General features: G+C 42.9%; 2 protein-coding genes across 2 annotated transcripts in view; one reads left to right on the top strand and one right to left on the bottom strand.

The window, feature by feature from the left end:
- Positions 1-6242: 6242 nt before the first annotated feature.
- LOC126235171 (ankyrin repeat and protein kinase domain-containing protein 1-like) overlaps positions 6243-21506 on the bottom strand; it is a 29084-nt gene continuing 13820 nt past the window's right edge. Inside the window, exon 2 of the mRNA XM_049943903.1 lies at positions 6243-7454. Within this exon, the coding sequence (XP_049799860.1) occupies positions 6243-7439 (1197 nt within the window). The 5' untranslated portion in view covers positions 7440-7454. The remainder of the gene's footprint in view (positions 7455-21506) is intronic.
- Positions 12881-21506, top strand: part of LOC126235170 (uncharacterized) — a 73871-nt gene continuing 65245 nt past the window's right edge. Inside the window, exon 1 of the mRNA XM_049943902.1 lies at positions 12881-12886. Coding sequence (XP_049799859.1) covers positions 12881-12886 — 6 coding nt within the window. The remainder of the gene's footprint in view (positions 12887-21506) is intronic.

The raw sequence follows: 21506 nt of genomic DNA, 5'->3' as shown, positions 1-21506 counted from the left end.
TATGGAAGTGAAACATGGACAATAACTAGTTTGGACAAGAAGAGAATAGAAGCTTTCGAAATGTGGTGCTACAGAAGAATGCTGAAGGTAAGGTGGGTAGATCACGTAACTAATGAGGAGGTATTGAATAGGATTGGGGAGAAGAGAAGTTTGTGGCACAACTTGACTAGAAGAAGGGATCGGTTGGTAGGACATGTTTTGAGGCATCAAGGGATCACAAATTTAGCACTGGAGGGCAGCGTGGAGGGTAAAAATCATAGAGGGAGACCAAGAGATGAATACACTAAGCAGATTCAGAGGGATGTAGGTTGCAGTAGGTACTGGGAGATGAAGAAGCTTGCACAGGATAGATTAGCATGGAGAGCTGCATCAAACCAGTCTCAGTACTGAAGACCACAACAACAACAACAATAAACAACGTACGGTGTTCTTCCCTTAACAGTAGTCCTGCATGTTCTTTCCGTATAGTATCATACGGATCTGGCACTGACAAAATCATACCATTTCAGACCATGTAAATACAATCTCACCCAAAGCTACACGGCATATAAGTCAACAACTGCTCATGGAAAGCTGTTAGAGCAGATGTACCAGGACTGATTCTCACCTCTTTGTCCCATTTCTGGACTGGGCGTGGAATGGCAGGCGTCATCTCTTCTCTGTATTCATTGTAGTCATTCCTTAAGGTATACGATGGAGCATGCAATATTCGGTTCTTAATTTACATCTCCAGCTGTTCAGCGCGAGCCACTTTATGGTGTGTGGAGGAGAGTACTTCTGTAACGGGTATTACACCCGCTTCGTACGTCCCTACTTCATGCGCTGGAAGAACGACTGGCGGTAATCCTCCATGTGACCTGTACTTTCTCTGGCTTTTTTGTCGTATTGGGTACGTATGTGGGAGGCAGTTTTCCAGCTTCTGTGGTGTCTGCCACTGCAGTCTGCTGCGCATCTCTGCAATCTTCTCGCACTTACAAAAACATAAGCGACGAAATGTGACGTTCTGCGTTAAATCTTAACTATCTCTTCTATTAATACAACCTGGCACTTATTGTTAACACCCGGAAAGAAAGTTCATTTCATTCTATGATTTTACTTTCAGTTTTAGACAAATCTACACGTAATATTTTGCTTTCGAATCTATGGTACGTTTCTCGGATAGCTATTGTTACGCTCGTTTTGAATTTGATTTCCTTACTACGACTAGAACCATTTTCTCATATTTTAGCGAACAGAAACGGATGTCATCAGCTGCTGGTCGCAGCAAAACTGCGATGGTACTGAAAAAAGCAGCAGAAAGCTTACGAACTTCTTGCCACTTCATGTGTACCCACTCACACTTCAGCCTTCAGAGTACCGAGCCATCGTTGCTTACTTATTCCTTATACCTATACAGAAGTTCTGATGCTTCGACCCTGTGTTAATCGCCTTCAGCCGGCCGCTGTGGTCGAGCGGTTCTAGGCGCTTCAGTCCGGAACCGCGCTGCTGCTACGGTCACAGGTTCGAATCCTGCCTCGGGCATGGATGTGTGTGTGATGTCCTTAGGTTAGTTAGGTTTAAGTAGTTCTAAGTCTAGGGGACTGATGACCTCAGATGTTAAGTCCCATAGTGCTTAGAGCCATTTGAACCATTTAATCGCTTTCATAATACAAACTTACCATTCAAGTTTACAACCTGTTGTATCAATGAAAGAAACTGTAATATTATAAGAAGCGATCAAAATGTTTCTGTTTGAGGACGTTGCTGCAACATATATACAATATACCGCGATTCCGATGCGGGAAGATAAGGACCGACACGTACAGTAGGCAAGAGACGAGTGCGGGATTGGTGTCTTTCTAATGTGAGAGCGGTAGATGTGGAAACGTGAATTATTACCAAATGGGGCCCAACAAGACCAACGTGCTGTTATTTTTGTCTTAGCTGCGAAGGATAAACACCGGTATACATCCACCGGAAAATGAAGGAATGTGTACGATGCAGCATATCTGTAGAAAACCACCGTTGCGAAGCGATGCCCCAAAATCCATACTGCTAGTGATTCGGCACAAGACGACGGTCGATCTGGGAGGCCAGCCTCATCCGTTATGGGCAATAACAATTAATACTAAGTTAGAGCCCTATTGCCCTAATCTCTCTCCATGCGATTATGAATGATTGCCTCAATACTTACGGCAATTTTGCCTCATTGGCATACCGATTCTGCAGTCTACGTCTTTCGAACGGAAATTTTTTGATCCCCCATTATAAGTCTCATTCACGATTTTTATGTTCTTTTCTTCTTTTGATCTTTAGGCTCGTATTTATCGCTAACTCTATCTTTAATGCTCGAACTGTGTTATATCTTTTTGGTCTGTACGAAGTAATTACAATAAAACGTATGTTTAGCACAAATAAGTATTACGAACCATAGCAGTGGAGGGAAAGTGGCTACTCGGAAGCGAAAGAAGAACAGAGGTAGGTTAAATTTAAATCTTCCGTGTACTGCAATGTCACTGGTTCGGTGAGTGTTGTTTGAGATCTTCCATAATGTGCTAAAAGCTTATTTCTTGCAGAGCGAGGTATATCGCTGATAAGTTATTGTCTCTTGTTGATGCATTTGTAATATAAATAAAGTTTTGTTTGTGTTCAAAATTTGAATGCATGTATTTATGTTTATAGACAATGGGCGGAGGCTGAGGAGGAGGGAGTGTGGTCCCACTTTTGAGATGTTCAGCAAATGTGTTCTACGTGCTTTTTCCTACAACTCTGCGCCGACCTAAGTACTTTATTCTGAACTTTCTGCATATCTGCTCCACACATACCGATTCTAAGTCTTTATAACTGAGTTACCGTACTTCTGCTCCAAGAAAAAAGGAAAGGGATGTTACCGGAGACTTTTCTGAAATATAGTACAAGAAATCATCAACATGTTACCATTAGATTTTATTTACTGCTGTTTCATCCTTCTTTGCCCCTTGTGGTTTGTCATGGGCACAATTATACAACTGTTCTTCGGCCAAGTTTTTTAAAAGTAATTGCACCATATGTTAAAAATTTGAAATATTGGTATTAATACCATACAATGGAATAAAAGTAATTCTTATTTTGTAATTTACATGCAATATGTGGTGATTTGGTTTATGTATGCATTACATAACATGATTCAAATGCAAGATGAGAACAATGTTGATTTTTGTGTCAACGTAGGGTTGAGGACTTGCACCATAGGCGTAGCGAGTCGGAAGAGAGGAAGTATGCGTCTGAATAAACTGTAAGATGTGTACAGTAATAGTGATGTGTGCGTTTCGTATGAAAATACGGACAGTAAGAAGGATTTGACAGAGAAGGGGGTGAGATAATTTAAGCTAACGTCTAAACACAAGCCTTATGAACGGAAGGGATGGAAACAAGACCAGCTGCACAGAAAGAAACACACTGCTTTTTATGTGATACGATGTGTTGAGGCCAATACGAATTTAATACTCCTGAAGCAGCTGTTAGTTGCATTCAACTGCGGTAGGGTGTGGATTGTGGAGGTATGGAATTGCCGGTATATCTTGTTAAGTGTTAAATTATTTTTCTGGATTATTATTAAGTTGTAAGCGGCTCAAATATTCCATTCATCACCAGAGAGAAGCTTCAAATCGAAAAAAAAAAACAGCCGTGAAAGTCTGAAATGAGACATTTATTTACTCCAGAAGGTAGACAATCGCATATAATATGCATCACATGTTAACCTATTTGTCATCAGGATTCTCATTATCGACATTTACAAGTGATGAAGTGAGTGGTATTGCTCAATTGATGATCTACTGACGAAATTGCTCCAAGAAAGTGTAGATGTAGGGCACAGACAGGGAGGATGCTATGCTGCGGTTAAATGTGTGATGTACAGGGAGTATCTGAAGGGATAGTCAATATTCAGGGATATGACAGGGGCGCTCATTTGAAGCACATAACTTCATATGGGCATATGCCCTATTCTGGATCGTTTCTGAGGTAGGACACATTTAATGTACACTTATTTTTGGGCTAGTGCCACGCACGTATGTGCCTTACTCCCCCAGCAACACACTTAATAATCATTGATGGTCGGAGGAAAACCCATCTGCTACAGTGGTAACCCAATTCCAAGTGCGTTTTTCGATCAATGTTAGGCGCGACATGATCGGTAACATATTCATAGATCCGGTCATTCTACAGGAGCGAATGACGGAACAGAATTACTTACATATCTTTTTCTTTTTAACTCGTTTGTTATACAACTCGAGAAGGTATCTTTGGGTACGCGGACTGCGATGTATTTTCAGCATGACAAAGTCTCCCCACATTTTACCAGATGTTTGCGGGAACATCTACACCAATCGGTGGATTGGTCGTGGTAGTACAATTAACTGGCCACCAAGATCGCCAGATCTCATGCCATTAGATTTTTGTTCGTGGGGCTGGATAAGGTATGTAGTGTACAAACGACACATGAATATACCAGATAAGTGCTTGGTTGGATCATGGACACAACCGGCCTAGTTAGGCGAAGTACAGATGCACTCAGACAAACAAAACAACATGTTCTTTCAAAAGTGCACAAATGCATTTGAGATATTTGAATATTTATTGTGAATTTTACAATACGATGTGTACGATAATCCTTAACGTTGAATTAGTTACAAACACATGTTTTTCAGTTGTTGTTTTGTAAAACGCATGTTTTATATTTACTGATTCTTGTACGAGCGTAAAACTGACAACGTACTGAATAGTATAGGAAATAAATAACGACGTACATTAAATGGGTTCTACCTTTCGGAAACAAGATGGAATAGAGCGTATGTCAATATTAATGTCTTTTTTTCTTTTATTTCTTTCTTTTTTTGTGCTTGAAATGATCGCTTCTGTCACATCCCTGAATACTGATCAATCATCCTGGGACACCTCGTATACGGAAAGAGCATAAGTTACAAGACGTAAAGTGCCATGGACATAAACGAGATCCGAGTTGAGAAAGACTATTTTGATAGCGGCTGGAGTGGGCAATGATTTGAGGAGACAAGGTACGAAAAGATGAGAGGAGATAAAAAGTGGGACGACCGGGAATGTACGAGGCCAACAAGAACAGGAGGAAACTAATGTCGTAAGATGGGTATATATCAGAAAAGTTTCGAGGTGCGAATAGAAGTTGCGTTGTGAGTGGATGCGAAGAGTTTGTACGTCATGGATTGAGAGGATTTCTGGTGTTGGTGCTGCAACATGCCACGAATGCTATTTAATTGGAAGCGGTGGGATTGCTGGGTAATATTTAGGTAGGAGGAAAATTTTCGAAGAGGGAAAGGTTCGATTTATAATAATCAGTGTGATAAAGTTTTCGCACAGCTACGAGGAGCGTTCAGTAAGTAATACAGTACTTTTTTTTCTCGGCCAATTTCTGTTGACAAACTGCAGAATTTGTTGTGGGACATCGTGAGGTTTTGCCGCTTCAGCCCCTAGAGTTTCATGAAGTTCCAGTTGGTAACGGCACAACGCGTAGACATCAAAATAGTGTTTGTGAAGGAGGTGCGTTCCAAGCACCAAACTGTCTGTCAGTTCCTCTTGGCAGAAAACTACAGAACCATAGATATTCATAGGCGCTTAAAGAATGTCTACGGAGACATCGCAATGAACAAAAGCACGGTAAGTCGTTGGGCGAGACGTCTGTCATCGTCGCAATAAGATCGCGAAAACCAGTTCCTCACGCCGCCTGGCCGCACACAGCTGTGACTCCTGCAATGTTGGTCTTCAGTGTGTTCGTCGGCACAAAAATGCAAACGAACTCCTTCTTCTCCACAAGACCGCAAGTCCTCACACAAGTCTACACACCTGAGAGGAGCCCACACAAGTTCATTGGTCTGTTTTTCGTCATCCATCCCACAGCCAAGATCTCCCACCTTCTGACTTGAGCCAATAAGGGATGGACTCCGCAGGAAGCAGTGCGTGGATGACAGGGAAGTTATTGATGCAGCAAGACGTTGACTGCGACGTCGACCTGTAGAATGGTACCTTGCTGGCGTACAGTCCGTCTCAGTAAGGTGGCGTAGGGCGTCGCATTGATCGGAGACTATGTTGAAAAATAGGGTTTTGTGGCCAAAGGAGTGGGGAATAATATGGTGTATGGAATCCTGAATAAAGCCAACCTGCTTTCAGAAAGAGAATGTACTGCATTACTTACTGAACGCCCCTAGTACATAACAACTGCGAGAAGGTGCCATTCAATCACCAACTTCGTTCTAAGACACATCTACGAGTCCCTCTGTACGCAGGATCACATCGGCAGCGTTCGGCGCTTTATCGACGGCGTAAGGAACGCGGTTGTCAGCGCGGTCCAGCAGGGCGCTGATGAGCCCGTTGTAGCCGACCAGCCTGGCCACCTGGGCGGCGGTCCTGCCGGCGGCGTCAGTGGCGTCGGTCCTGGCGCCGGCGGCGACGAGTGCGGCCACGGCATCGGCGCAGCCCCTGGCGGCGGCGCGCAGCAGCGGCGTGTCGCCCTCGGCGTCGCGCGCCTCCACGTCGGCGCCCGCGGCCAGCAGCACGCGCGCCACCTCGAGGTTGCCCACGCGCACCGCATAGTGCAGCGGCGTCGAGCCGCTCGAGTCGGCGGCGTCCACGTCTGCGCCGGCCTCCACCAGCGCCTCCGCCGACCCCGGGCAGCCCGCGGCAGCCACGGCATGCAGCGGGGTGTCGCCGTTAGCGTCGCGGGCGTTCGGGTCGACGCCGGCAGTCAGCACCGTCCTCACAGCCGTGCCACTGCCCTTGATCGCCACGCAGTGTAAGTCACTCCATGCGCCGCCCCAGCTGGAAGTCTGCTTCAGAGCGAGGCGCACGCCCTCCACGTTGCAACTCTCCGCTGACAAGAGCAGCTGCAACTTGACCAGATAGCGCGACACGCCCCTGTCGTACAGCGCCTTCAGAATACCTATGTGGCCAGCTTCGCTAGCGAAGTGCACCGCCGTGTTTCCTTCAGAGTCCCGAACCTCTGGGTCAAACCCGGCATCCAGCAGCAGCCGGAAGGCGTGGATACTGCCACTGGCGGCGGCGACGTGGAGCGGCGTGCGCCCGAGGCCGTCTCTCTCCTCGCAGTCGGCGCCCGCGTCCAGCAGCAGACGCACTGCAGCGTCTCTCCTGTTCGCGGCTGCCAAGTGCAGCGGCGTCGATCCCTTCCCGTCTAGACTCGCCGATGACAATCTCGGGTCCAGTGACAGTGCCAGCCGCAGCAGCCGCAGGTAACCGCCCGTGCAGAAGACGTGCATTAAGGCGACTGCCGTCTCCAAATCGGACAGCTTCCTCCTCGTGGTTATGAGCTCCTTTGCTGACAACCCGTTTTCCAACATTCTCTCTATCCATTCCCACGCATTTGTCTCCTCTGCAAAACGTACAGGAGACCACTCTAAGACATCTTCCAGTCTCCACTTTTGTGCTGAGGTCATTTTTGCGACGCTATCCTGAAACATCAACAAAATTACTGTAGATGGTGTCCGGGCTAGAGGTGAACAAAAGCATTGCTTATATTTCAGCAACTATTAAGGTTTATAACTTTATTTGTCCAACATTGTACACAGGAGCCCAAACATTTTTATGCACGCTGGTACAATTCAATGTCGACACAGTCTGTACCTCGACAGGTACTGTAACGGTACTCCACTTCTCGCCACATGCTTATAACCACGACAGGTTTTATGGGCTCTTGCGGCGTAGATCCTCTCAAATATACCATATCTCAAACCCTTGGTGTGTAAACAATGTCCTCCTTGCACTAAAATCCAGAAATCCAATGGAGTGAGATCAGGAGACCGAGGGGGCCAGGTAATGGGACCCATCACCTCCGATTCAATGGTCAGGAAATGCCTCATGCTGAAATGTGGTAACATCCCCATGATAGTGAGGTGGGGCATCATCCTACTGCAAAATTATGACTGAAGGCATCTGTGGAACTGTGTGGTTCGCCAACATAAAAATGTAAAGTCGTATGGCATGAGTGGCTGGGAGACTCCCGAGGGCTGGTTCAGCCGCATAACTAAAGAGGTTTTCTCTATCTTTCACGTCCGCAGGCACGTTTCCTTCGCGAAATATGAGAGCTGGATTCGTAAGTGCATTTGTGAAGTGACGATGACTGTAATATGTGTGTGCGTGTGTGTGTGTGTGTGTGTGTGTGTGTGTGTGTGTAGTGTAGTGTACTGTCATGCTCGTGTTGGTGCTGATGAAAGAAGGGAATATTCAGAAGAGCACCAAGGAGGTTGCCGAGCTTAACCCATCCGAAGGACGGATAACTGTCAGCAGTGTTGCATACCTTCACTTTCTGAGACACTGAGGAGAGATTTGGAACTGAATCCACAACATTTGGCGCAAATACTGGTGATCAGGGACCGCACACCACCACCCCTCCTCTCCCCTCTACTGTAAAGGCAATGTGGAAAACGTGAACAGCACGCGGTGTACCTGGACGGTCACCCAGCCAAGTACTGTCCACATCCGACTGTGCTTAACTTCGGTGATATAAAGGGAACCGGTGTACCCACCTAGGTACGGCCATTGACCTCGCCAACATGTCGAAGTACATGTGCCTTGTTACGAACGCGTAGGCACCACACGACTCAACGTAGTCGTTAAATGGTCAGGATCACGTCTTAGAGATTGTCTCTGTCTATTGCGTATTTACACAACAACATACATTGTTGCGTTTTTTCGTTATAAGGATCCGTCAGTGCATTCCTCCAGCGGGCCACTCTGTTTTTCTCACGTGTTCAGGAATGATGATTTCTTGTCTCTGCCCGAAGCTATTTGTCAAAACTCAAATAACAAAATAGATTTAGAGAAGTTGTCGTTGACGCTGTATAACCGTTGGCTGATAAATTACAAGTGTAAAGTGCAGCAGACAATTCATTTACACAGGGTAAGATGTACTTTGCTTTCGAGAGGTATCTCAAGCGTACATGAGAAAGGGAAAAACGGATTTAGTAAATGAGGAAATTAAAGAAACCTTTTAGAAACGAGAGGTTGCTATATTAATTTCAAGATATCAGTTGGTGAGCAAGTTCGAGCTAAGAAGGATGGAAGGAATATACAGAAGGACTACACAAAGGAAGCAATCTTGAAGACAATATTACGAACAGGTGAGGCGAAATAGATGAAAATGAATCACTGATTTGGATGAGTCTTGTTGTAGAGGGACTTGTCCTGAGTACCTGTCTAACGGCTTCTCATGTAACGGCCCCTTGTTTCCTAGAAATTCGATGTTGACGTTTTATGCTTGTCGCCTATTCCATGTTACGACCAAGCGAGCTTAGTGGGGCGCAAACATTCAAGACTACCAGGCTGCTGCTACGGATTGAAATATTTCCCATGTATTTGTATTTCAATTTCGTCGCCCAGAACATCATTAACTAGTTCTTGTCATGCAAAATTATTCAAAAATATCTCACTCAAATGTATTCCACTTGACTAACCCTATGGTATTTACTTTCACAGACAGGTTAAACATTTTCACCAAAAATATTCATATGCTCACGCCTAGCTCAAGAGTGATAGAGAAATCGCTTCGAGGGAAGAATCCATGAAATATATTGTTTAATTCTGCCTCAGTTTAGTGCATCTACTTTCATAGGAGTTATCAAATATGCGTAGTTTGCGTCGAAATGGATCGAAGAAAGAACAATCTTTTCCTCTCCAAGCGAAATGTGTCTTTCGCTATCACTTCTGAAAAATCCATGCACCTGCGAGGCAGTGGCTTAAATTAAATGTGCGTGTTACTCTATACGAAATTGTGTTTCGGGTGCTTCTACGACAAATATCATCCGGTATTCTCTTCTAGCACAGCAAGCGATGCAAGCTAAAACGAGTAAGGCCATTCTGTAATCCTATCTGCAACATACGGAATGCGCATTTTAAGAAAATTTGCATAATTATTAATTTATTAATGAGATTAATACCGCGAAAATGACTATTTTTGTATAACTTTGCGTGACATATACTGTTTTATGGTATTCTATAGGCTGAAAATGAAAAAAGTACACCGGATGGATCTGAAATCGTGTCGCGAGCATGGTAAGCATTTACGCAAGCCGCTGCGCTAGTCTCGCTTGATAGAATCTTCATTCCAATAGCAGACACGCGCATGGAACTTCAACATCGATTTTTGTAGGAAATTATGGGCCGTCGCACGAAAATCCGCTAGAAACGTACTCAGGGCAGATCCCTCTACAGCACACCTAACAGTCATCAAAATCCGTGATTAACAGGTCTGATGGCCCTCTTGCCAATCGAAACAAGGTATTTGGAGCAAATAACTTTCTCTCAGAATTATCGATACCGTTGGAAGAACATACCATGACATTATTACTCCACCTGAAATAGAAGATTACCGAACCCATAGTTTAATAAATCATATTCGCAAAATACTGAAACGAACTATTTACAGAATAATGGCAAAACTAGTAGAAATCTACCTCGGAAAATATCAGTATTGGTTCCGGAGATATGTAGAGACGCGCTTGGTTAACTAATCCTACGACTTGCCTTAGAAGGTAAACTAAAGAAAGGCCTACCTACGTTTATAGCATTTGCAGATCCTAAACTCCTTTCTCAAGCAGACATTCCAAGTATCGGCAAAGTTAGTCATCGTTATCGTCACTCACCCATGGAAACCGGAAGGATGTTAGCTGGAAACGGCTTTAATACAAATCACTGGCAGATCAATGTTATGATGGGAACAACTTAAGATACCACGCGTGTCGACCAAACTACCTGGCTGAACTCCCAGATGTGGTCGGTTGTTAACCGAATAAAAACCAGGACTGGAAGGTATGCCGACTCTTTGCACAAGTGGCCGAAAATAACTTCTCCAAGTTGTGCTTGAGCCACTGAAAAGCACACTGTTGGCCACGTAACCCAAGAATGTCCTAGGAGAGCTTTGGCTGGCGATTCGACAAAGTTTCTGGGGTGACTAAAGGATCAAAAAACTATATTCGTTGCTTGGATATTAGTTTGCAGTTAGAGACAATTGTAATACAATTTTTTGTGAAGTAGCCATACCCTAAATAAAAATAAATTTGCATTTGCAGTTTAGTGGAAGCTTTAATCAAAGTTCACTGTAATACACTCATTGAAATTCTGACGGTAGCTGGGATAAAATACACAGAGCGATAAAATACAGAGAGCGAAAGATTATCTCCAACTTGTATAGAAAACCAACTGCAGTTATAAGTCGAGGGGCATGAAACGGGAGCAGCAGTTGAGAAGGGTGTGAGACAGAGCTGTAGCGTACCGTCGTTATTCAGTCTATACATTCAGCAAACAGTAAAAGGAAATCGAAGACAAATTTGGAAAGGGAGAGGAAATAATACTTTAATGTTTGGCAATGACATCGTAGCTGTCGGAGACGGAGAAATACTTGGGAGATCAGCTGAACGGAATGTCAAATAGCTTGAAAATAAAATAAAACAATGATGACGCATTGTAGCCGATTGAACCCAGATGATGCAAAGGGAATCATATAATCAAACGAGGCACTAAACTTAGTAAATGGGTAGTATCTAGGCAGGAAAGTACACACTAAGACAAAAAAAGGCACACTATGAAGGAATTATCCGAATGGGATGGAAATCAGTAGATGTGATGTACATGTACTGACTACAATTTCAGAAAAATTTAATTAATTATTCAAGAGGGAGAACTTCACAACTTGAGCAACTCAGTAACGAGCTAGTCCACCTCTGGTACTTATGCATTGATCGACATAGTTGTTTGATGGCCTCCTGAGAAATATCGCTCCAAATGTTGTTAGATACTCAAAATCCCGAGACGGCTGGAGGGCCGTGCCCATAATGCACCAACTGTTCGCAACTGGGAAGAGATCCGGCGACCTTGCTGACCAAGGTAGGATTTGGCAAGCACGAAGACAAGCAGTAGAAACTCCTCTGGGCGGCAAGAAGGTCGCTGGATCTCTCCTCAAGTCAGAGCGTTTGGGGCATTACGGACAGAGTCCTCCAACCATCTTGGAATTTTGAAGATCTAACGCCTCAATTGGACACAATTTGGGGCGATATCCCTCAGGACGACACCCAACAATTCTCAATCAATGCCAAGTCTAACAACTTCTAGAGTAAGGGCCAGAGACGGACCAAAGTGTTATTGGCTTGTTCAGATTATGAAGCTCTTTCTCTTGAACTATTCACTCATTGTTTCTGAAATTCTAATCACATGTTTGTCTGTTCAAGTAAATCACATCTACCGCTTTCCGTCCTATGCGGATAATTCCTACGTAATGTGTCTTTTCTTTTTTCCATGTTTTTCTCCTTCCAGTGTAGTCGACGATGGCTGAAGCAGGGGGGGGGGGGTATTAAATTAAGATTCGTATTAACAACAGAAGCGTTGATGGACAAGAGAAATTTGTTAACATCGAATACAAACGTAAGTTAGTGGAAGTCTTTTCTGAAGGTATTTGTCTAAAATGTAGCCTTCTACAGAGTTCAAACAAGAAGAGAATAGAAGTTCTGTATGTACAGAGGAATCCTGCGGATTAGATGCGTAGATCGGATAACTTATGAGAAAATACTAAATGGAACTAGGGGAAAAATAAATGTACGGCACATCTTGGCTAAAATAAGGGATAAAATGATAAGACATATTTTGACGCATTAGGGACTAGTTAATTTAGTGATGGGGGATGTGTAAGTGACTGAAATTGTAGAGGGAGGCCAAGATGTAAGCAGGTTGAAGTGGATGTAAACTGTTGTAGTAATACAGAGATTAACAGGGTTCCGCAGGACAGAGCAGCATGGAGGAGCGCATGACACCACTCTATTGACTGACGATCACACAAACAGAATAAGCAACACCAACACCAATAATAGCTGCTTAGAGTGTGTACCACATGGAGGTAAGCGTTGAAAAGCATCTGAGAAAGTTGGAAATAAATAAGTCACCAGTTCAGGTTGGAGTCCCAGTTCAGTTTTACAGAGAATACTCTTGGGCTTGGCTTCATACTTAGCTTGCATTTGTGTTGTGGAAAGAGTCTAGAAAAACGCAGCTGACTACCTTACATAGGAAATAAGTAAAAGAAAGTATCCGCAGAATTACAGACCAATATCCTCAATGTCAGTATGTTGCGGAATTCATAACCAAATTCTGAGTTCGAATACAGATAAATATCACTGAGAGAGAAAAGTTTCTATTCGCAAATCAGCACGGATTTAGAAAGCAACACTCGTGTGAAATTCAGCTTACCCTTTTACGCACGATATCTTTCGAACTACGGATAAAGGAAAACAAGCGATTCCATAATCCCAGATTTCTCGAAAGCGTTTATCACAACGCCACATTGCAGACGAAGGTCTAAGAATACGGAAAAAGTTCGCAAATATTTGAGTGGCTTGAAGGGTTTAATAAACAGAACCTATTACGTTGCTGTAAGTGGCCAGCGTTCGTCAGAGAGAAAGGAGTTGTCAGGAGTGCTCCAGGGAAGTGTGATGGGATCGCTCTTGTTCTCGATATATGTCGGATAGGGTGAGCAGCAATCTGCATTGTTTCCTTATGACGCAGCGGTGTACGGGAAAGTATGGTCTTTTAGAGACTGCAGGAAAATACGGGACGGCTTGGACAGAATTTCTAATTGGTGTGATAAATGCAGCTTGTTATAAATATGGAAATACATAAATTAATGCAGAGGAGTGGGAAAAGCAATATTATAATGTTCAAACACAGTATCAGTTGAGTGCTGCTTCACACAGGTCCGTCGATGAAATGCCTGCATGTAACGTTGAAAAGTAAAATGAAATGGAACGAGCAAGTAATGTCGATTGTAGGAAGACGAGTAGTCGACTCGGTATACTGAAAGAATTTTAGGGAAGTGTAAGTCATCCATTCCTGAGTACAGCTCGAGTGTTTGGGATGCAAGATCAGAATGAAGGGGAATTTTTTTTAGATCTTGTAGCTACAAACTGGCCTGACCTCGTCGACGGTGTGAGTACAGACACAGGGAAACCATGTCGTCATCGTAGCAAAAATGGTTACTGGAGTTAATAAATCAGTCAAGAATGCTTGGAGAGTATTTTTTCTAGAAAGAACAGAGAAGCGGTTGCTAGCATCCCACTTACTGTTAGACAATGAATGGAGACCAAGTAGTTTCAGTATAGTGGAAGTATGTGCAAAGTGCAGACGGAGTCTAAATCGTGCTCTGGAAAAGTATGTGCTGTTAAGTGGATTAAGGACGGGAAAGATCAACCATTGCTTAATAATAAAGTTCAGAAAATACCGAGGAAGCAAAGACAGCTGCACTGTCACTTCAAAATAAAGAACGCAAATGACGACAGCCCACAGTTACCACAGATTCGGGTGTCAGTAAAAAGATCGAAGCGCTAAGCATACAAAAACACCATCGTCATTTCTTAGCAAAGGATCTAGCCGAGAACAAGAGAAAATTATGACCCTACGTAAAATCGCTAAGCCGTTCAAAGGCTTCTATCAAATGATTCGAATGGCTCTGAGCACTATGGGACTTAAATTCCGAGGTCATCAGCCCCTAGAACTTAGAACTACTTAAACCTGACTAACCTAAGGACATCACACACATACATGCCCGAGGCAGGATTCAAACCTGCGACCGTAGTGGTCGCACGGTTCCAGACTGTAGCTCTTAGAACCGCTCGGCCACTCCGGCCGGCGAAGGCTTCTATCCATTCACTCGTTGTCAAATACTGTGTGGCAATAAAAGATAACAAAGGGAAAGATGAAGTTTTCAATTTCGCATTTAAGTAACCTTCCACGCAGAAGAATCGTACAATCACACCATCCTCTGACCATCTCAAAGGTTCCCTTTTAGATGACGTATTAATAGCCATCTCTGGCGCAGAGAAGCAACTGAATGAAAGCAAATACGCCACCAGGTCCAGACAGATTCCCAATTCAGTTTACAAAGAGCATTCGACGGCTTTGGCTCCTTACTTAGACTGCATTTATCGCGAATATATCTCCCAGCGCAAAGTGGCAAACGACCGGAAAAAGGCGCAGGTGACACCTGTATGGTATAAGAAAGGTAAGAGAAAGGATCCGAAAAATTACAAACCAATATCCTTAATATCGATTTGCTGATGAATCCTTGAACATATTCTCAGTTCGAACATAAAGTTTTCTGAGCCAAAAAAGCTTCTGTCCACGAATCACCACGGTTTTAGAAGCATCGCTTGTGGGAAACTCAGTTTGCCTTTTTATCACATGATATCCTGCGAATTAAGGATGGAGGGCAACAAGAAGATTTCCGAAATCGAAGGTACGAACATACGGAAGAGGTTCCCAGATATGTGAGTGGCTCGAGGATAGGAGCGCTGTTATTGTCTACTCAAGGTGAACGACCTAAAACTTTCACTGCAAATATTGCTGACACGGAAAGTGCTATTCATGGGCGGTTTTCACAGGGCTCCTACTGTTAGCCAATCAACAGATGCAACAATACTTAAAAAGTGTATTTTTTGTGAAAACATACACATTTTAAAATGAAACAATGCCTATTGACAACAACAAACTAGAAGTAGGATAATGTAGAATGTCAATGATGTTTGTTGCACGATTATAGTGCTAGTCGTTTACGAGATATCGTATTTAAAAGAGTGCCCAAATGGACACTTGTGTGTGCCATATATCATATAGCTAGAAGGAATAATGGTCCAAAAACAGTGAAACGTTGTAAAAACTACTGCACTGTATTCAGAAAAGTTATTAAAAAGTTCAGAAGTATGTGTATTATGTCTCACATTAGCACCTCTAATAATAAAATTAAAACATTTTGGAATAGTGGCAAAAGGGAAACAGGGCAACCAAGAGCTGAGGAAGACTGTATTTCTATCAAAAAAATGGCTCTGAGCACTATGGGACTCAACTGCTGAGGTCATTAGTCCCCTAGAACTTAGAACTAGTTAAACCTAACTAACCTAAGGACATCACACACATCCATGCCCGAGGCAGGATTCGAACCTGCGACCGTAGCGGCCTCGCGGTTCCAGACTGCAGCGCCAGAACCGCGCGGCCACTTCGGCCGGCTGTGTATTTCTATCAAACTCAGTGTAAAGTTTGCTAACAAAAAGTCAGAAATAGAAAATATTTTTACTAACCATTTTTAAGTGTTGTAAAGAAAGTAGGATAAAGCTATTCATTACAAAATGCAAAGCAATATATGGAAGAGGCAATACCTACGCACTTGGATAAAACTGAAATTCAACCTACCTCTTCCACTGAAATTAGGATAATAATAAATGCGGTCAAACGTAAAAGCTCACATGGAACTGATAGCATCGCCAACAGAGTACTAAAAGCTTGGCCCCAATAGACAAGTAGGATCCTGAGCCACGTATGTAGTAGGTCACTGAAATGGGGCCCACCCAAGATCACTTTGGCAAACATTTATCGAAGGAACTCAGGATATTCACAGTACCTTAACAATACATATAGTTGCTTATGGAATTTGTTATTAATAACACATCTCAGTTCAATAATAATAGCGAAGTGCATAGCTACAACACTGCAAGAAAGGATGATATTTACTATTCTGGGTTAAATCTGACTTTGGCACAAAAAGGGGTCAATTATGCTGCCACAAAAATCTTTGGTTATTTTCTAAGTAGCATTGAAAGTCTGACAGATAGCCAACCAACATTTAAAAGAATTAAAACAATTACAAGAATTTCTGAATGACAACTCCTTCCACTCAATAGCTGAATTTTTAGATATAACGTAGTAACTGTAAAAAAATATGAAATTAAAAAATAAAATAAAGTGTACTGTGTAAAGAAAACTTATGTAAACTGACATGTTCGACATCATTATGAAATGTCATATTCATGATCTAAGGAACAAGTACGAGGTGTGGCTAGAAAAAAACCGGACTAGTACTGGTGAAACAATAAAACGAATGCAATAAGGCTGAAAGTCGCGTGGCCTGTCACGTTACTCTCGCTCCGCCTACTGCTCGAGTTTCATCTGCCTCCTGCACTCAGTCTGCCCGTGGCGTCTGTTTTAAGTAGTTGACGTTTTGTCTGTGCGTCGGAAAATGTTGAGTGTACAGAAAGAACAGCGTGTTAACATCAAATTTTGTTTCAAACTAGGAAAATCTGCAAGTGAAACGTTTGTAATGTTACAACAAGTGTACGGCGATGATTGTTTATCGCGAACACAAGTGTTTGAGTGGTTTAAACAATTTAAAGATGGCCGCGAAGACACCAGTGATGACACTCGCACTGGCAGACCATTGTCAGCAAAAACTGATGCAAACATTGAAAAAATCGGTAAACTTGTTCGACAAGATCGCCGTTTAACAATCAGAGCAGTGTATGAGTTAACAGGAGTTGACAAGGAAAGTGTTAGGCAGATTCTTCATGAAAGTTTCAACATGAACAAAGTGTGTTCAAAACTGGTTCCAAAGTGTCTCACAATTGAACAGAAGGAACGCCGAAGAATGATTTGTTCTGACATCCTGGAAAACATTGAAAGTGATCCCACCTTCTTACAAAATGTTATTACTTGCGATGAATCGTGGTTTTTTACTTACGATCCCGAAACTAAACGCCAATCGATGCATTGGAAAACTCCTGGTTCTCCACGACAAAAAAAAGCACGAATGTCAAAATCGAAATTCAAGGCAATGATGATTGTTTTTTTTTTTTTTGACATCAAAGGGATTGTGCACATTGATTGGGTACCAGAGGGACAAACAGTGAATCAGCATTACTAGATTAGCGTCCTGGCTACCCTACGTGAGCGAGTACGGAGAAAACGGAACGATTTGTGGAGAAAAAAGTCATGGATCATTCACCAAGACAATGCCCCAGCTCACAGTGCGTTGTCAGTGAAGACGTTTTTGGCAAAACACAACATTCCCATCTTAGATCATCCACCCTACTCACCTGATTTGGCCCCCTGTGACTTTTTTCTTTTCCCTAAAGTCAAGTCAGCTTTGAAAGGAACTAGATTTGAGACTGTTGAAGCAGTAAAAGAAAAAGCGACGGAAGTAATGTATGGACTTACCGAAAATGATCTGCAGCATTGCTATGAACAGTGGAAAATTCGTATGGAGCGGTGTAGAGACCGAGGAGGAGAGTACATTGAAGGAGATAACATGAAATTGTAAGTAATTGTAAATAAATGTTTTTTCCAGCATCGGTCCGGTTTTTTTCTAGCCGCACCTCGTATTAACGGAATGTAATTCAACCTACGTAGTTGCAAATAACGATGTTGTTATGTTTGCTGACAATGTGCTTGTGTGTTCCTTGAGTACATTGCGATACCAGTCAGTTAATGTGTGACAGTCCAAGCAGTAAGTTGTTAGTGGACGATGGAATTTGCAAATACAGAAAAAGTCGACATGCTCATGGTGTATGGTGAGTGCAAGAAGAACGCACCTCGTTCTAGTACGGTGTGTACGGCAAAATATCCCAATAGACATAAAACATGTCGGCAATTATTTTGTAACACCTAGACAACGTAACAGAAGGAAACAAATGGCGACAGAACAAGGGAGAATTTATGTTCTTGCTGCTGCTGTTGTTGCAGTTGATCCGCACGTTAGCTACCGCGCAATTGAACGAAGAAGTGCCATGAGTCAGGCAAGTGTCCTACGCATTCTTCATCGACATGGATTCCACCGCTATCGCATCTCTCTCCCTCAAGAGCTGCATGGAAACCATTATGAGAATCGTGTTAACTTCTTCACATGGTCATTACAACGGAATACTCCAGATGTGTCATGTATCTTGTTTAGTGATGAAACCAGGTCAGGCCAGGTAAACAGCCGAAACAGGCACTATTTGTCTGTTGACAATCCCCGTTGTATTCCTCAGGTGGTATGCAAACGTGTGTTGCAGGAGAGTGAACCATCACCTCCGCGACCCGTTTTTCACAGACGGAATATTGAACGCGCACAAGTATCGGAGCCTGCTAATAGACCATTTTCCATGGATGCTAGAAAACGTTCCTCTGCAGACTAGGATGAACTTGTGCTACCAACATGATGGCTATCCAGCCGCTGTCTACAATGACATACCAACTGCATCCGATGATATGCAACGATGCAGCCTTTTCGAACACCGCTGACATGCTAGCATGTGTGCAGTAGTCGTTTCATACTAGAATGGAAATGTGTATTGCTGCTGCCGGTAGACATTTTGAACTTAACCTATGATGGTCAACTGTCCCGTTACTGATCATAATCCACGTAACTATTGTGTGCTCTTGCGTTGTTCTTTAGTATATGCGATCACAGGTCTTGTACAAGTGTCGATGTGGAAATTTTTTCAAATACGATATCTCGTAAATGACTCGCACTAGAATCCTGGAACAAACACCACGGACATTCTAATTTATCCTATTTTTAGTTGTTACTATCTTAAATTGCATATTTTCAGAAAAAATACTCTTCCTAAGTATTACTGTAATCTGTTGACTTGGTAACAGTATGAGCCCCTGACTAGCAACCCATTTTTTGAAAACCGCACAGCAATAGTAATTACCATTTCCGCAAGTTTTAGGTTATTCACCCGGTATGCATAAATGATCTGACGGACATGCTGAGCAGCAATCTGGGGCTGTTTGCTGATGGTGCTGTAGTCAATGGGAGGATATCGTCGTCGTTAGACTGTAGGTAGATACAAAACGACTTACACAAAAATTCTACTTGGTGTGATGAAAGGCAGCTGGTTGTAAATGTAGTAATATATAAGGTAATGGAAAAACATTTCCATAATGTTCTAATACAGCATTATTTTTTTACTACTTGACACAGAAAGGTCGATTAAATACCTAGGCATATTGTTGCACAGCGATATAAATGGAACGAGCATGGAAGGATTGCAGTGGGGCAGGCGAACGCTCGACTTCGTTTTATTGGGACAGGTTTAGAAAAATGATGTTCATCTGCAAAGGACACCGGTTATAGAACACTAGTGCGACCCATTTGTAAATACTGCTCGAGCGTTTGGGATCCCCACCAGGTCGGATTAAAGGGAAGACATCGAAGCAATTCAGAGTCGTGATGCCATACTTGTTACCGGTAAGTTCGGTCAACACGCGAGTACTTTAATTTCGAATGGGAGCCCCTGAAAGGAAGACAAAGTTCTTTTCGCCAAACACTATTGATATAGAATAAATAACCGGCATTTGCTACAGATTGCAGAATGATTGTACTGCCACTACCGTGCTTCACACGTAAGAACCATGAAGGCAATGTAAGAGAAATCAGGGCTCATACGGAAGCATATAGACAGTCCTATTTCGCCAGCTCCATTTTCGAGTGGGACGGAAAGTGAATGACTAGCAATGGTACATAACGCCCTCCGCCATACACCGAGTGGTTGCTTGCGTAGTATGTAGATGCAGAAGTACCTCCTGCGCTATGTGTCATTTCCTGGATATAAGCGAAATATGCATTTTCGATAACTACTTTGCCAATCATTATTTTAATTCGTCATTTTTTTATGCGCTGGAAAAGAAAGGAACATTCACTTTAGCAGGGTGCCCACACACACCACACAAAACTTGACAAAATTCCTATACACTGTTGCTCCTACAAACTATTGGATAGCCGGCCGGAGTGGCTGAGCGGTTCTAGGCGCTACAGTCTGGAACCGCGCGACCGCTCCGCTCGCATGTTCGAATCCTGCCTCGGGCATGGATGTGTGTGATGTCCTTAGGTTAGTTAGGTTTAAGTAGTTCTAAGTTCTAGGGGACTGATGACCTCAGAAGTTAAGTCCCATAGTGCTCAGAGCCATTTGAACCATTTTGAACTAATGAATAGTCGGCAATATAATGTCTATTGATGGTTTTCAGCTGCTGTACAGTACACAATTGTATCCGTAGTTGTAGAACAACTAAAATAATTGTGAGGTGTACATAGTCCTTTTCACTGAGGAAAACTCGCGCGAGACCTAGTTGCATTAGGGGAACCACTAGACACCAAACTGGGCATGGTCTGTTAGAAATCGTTGTTATTATTGATATCCAAGTCATACAAGTTGTGTAATTTGGCGGGAAATAACCCGAAACTCTAGCAGTAATAACGAAAACAAAACATTTACGTGCTGCTGCACACCATTCATATTTTACGCCTCAATATGGAGATGTTCATAAAGACGTCCAATAACTACAGACCATACTAGTTAGCATGATTATGACGTCAGACGAATCCTTAATCAGCATTTGGCAGGTCAGACGCTCTAGACTGATCACAATAGGTAAAATTTTCTCATCAATGTAAATTGACTGAGTTACAACCCGTTAAACGTAGTAACATGTAACTAAGTTTGCACTACACATGGTTATTGTCGTTGTTGTGGTCTTTTGTCCGACTTGTGTGATGCACCTCTCCATGCTATTTAATCCTGTGCAAGCCTCTTCATCTCCAAAAAATTATTGCAGCCTGTATCTTTTCGATCTCTTGATCTCCCTCTCCAATTTTTGACCCTCACACATCCCTCCAGTATTAAACTGGTGATCCCTTGATGCCTCAGAACATGCCC

This window comes from Schistocerca nitens, chromosome 2, assembly GCF_023898315.1.
Source record: "Schistocerca nitens isolate TAMUIC-IGC-003100 chromosome 2, iqSchNite1.1, whole genome shotgun sequence".
Taxonomy (NCBI): domain Eukaryota; kingdom Metazoa; phylum Arthropoda; class Insecta; order Orthoptera; family Acrididae; genus Schistocerca; species Schistocerca nitens.
The sequence above is the reverse complement of the archived record's forward strand: the minus strand, read 5'-3'. Positions and strand labels throughout refer to the sequence as shown.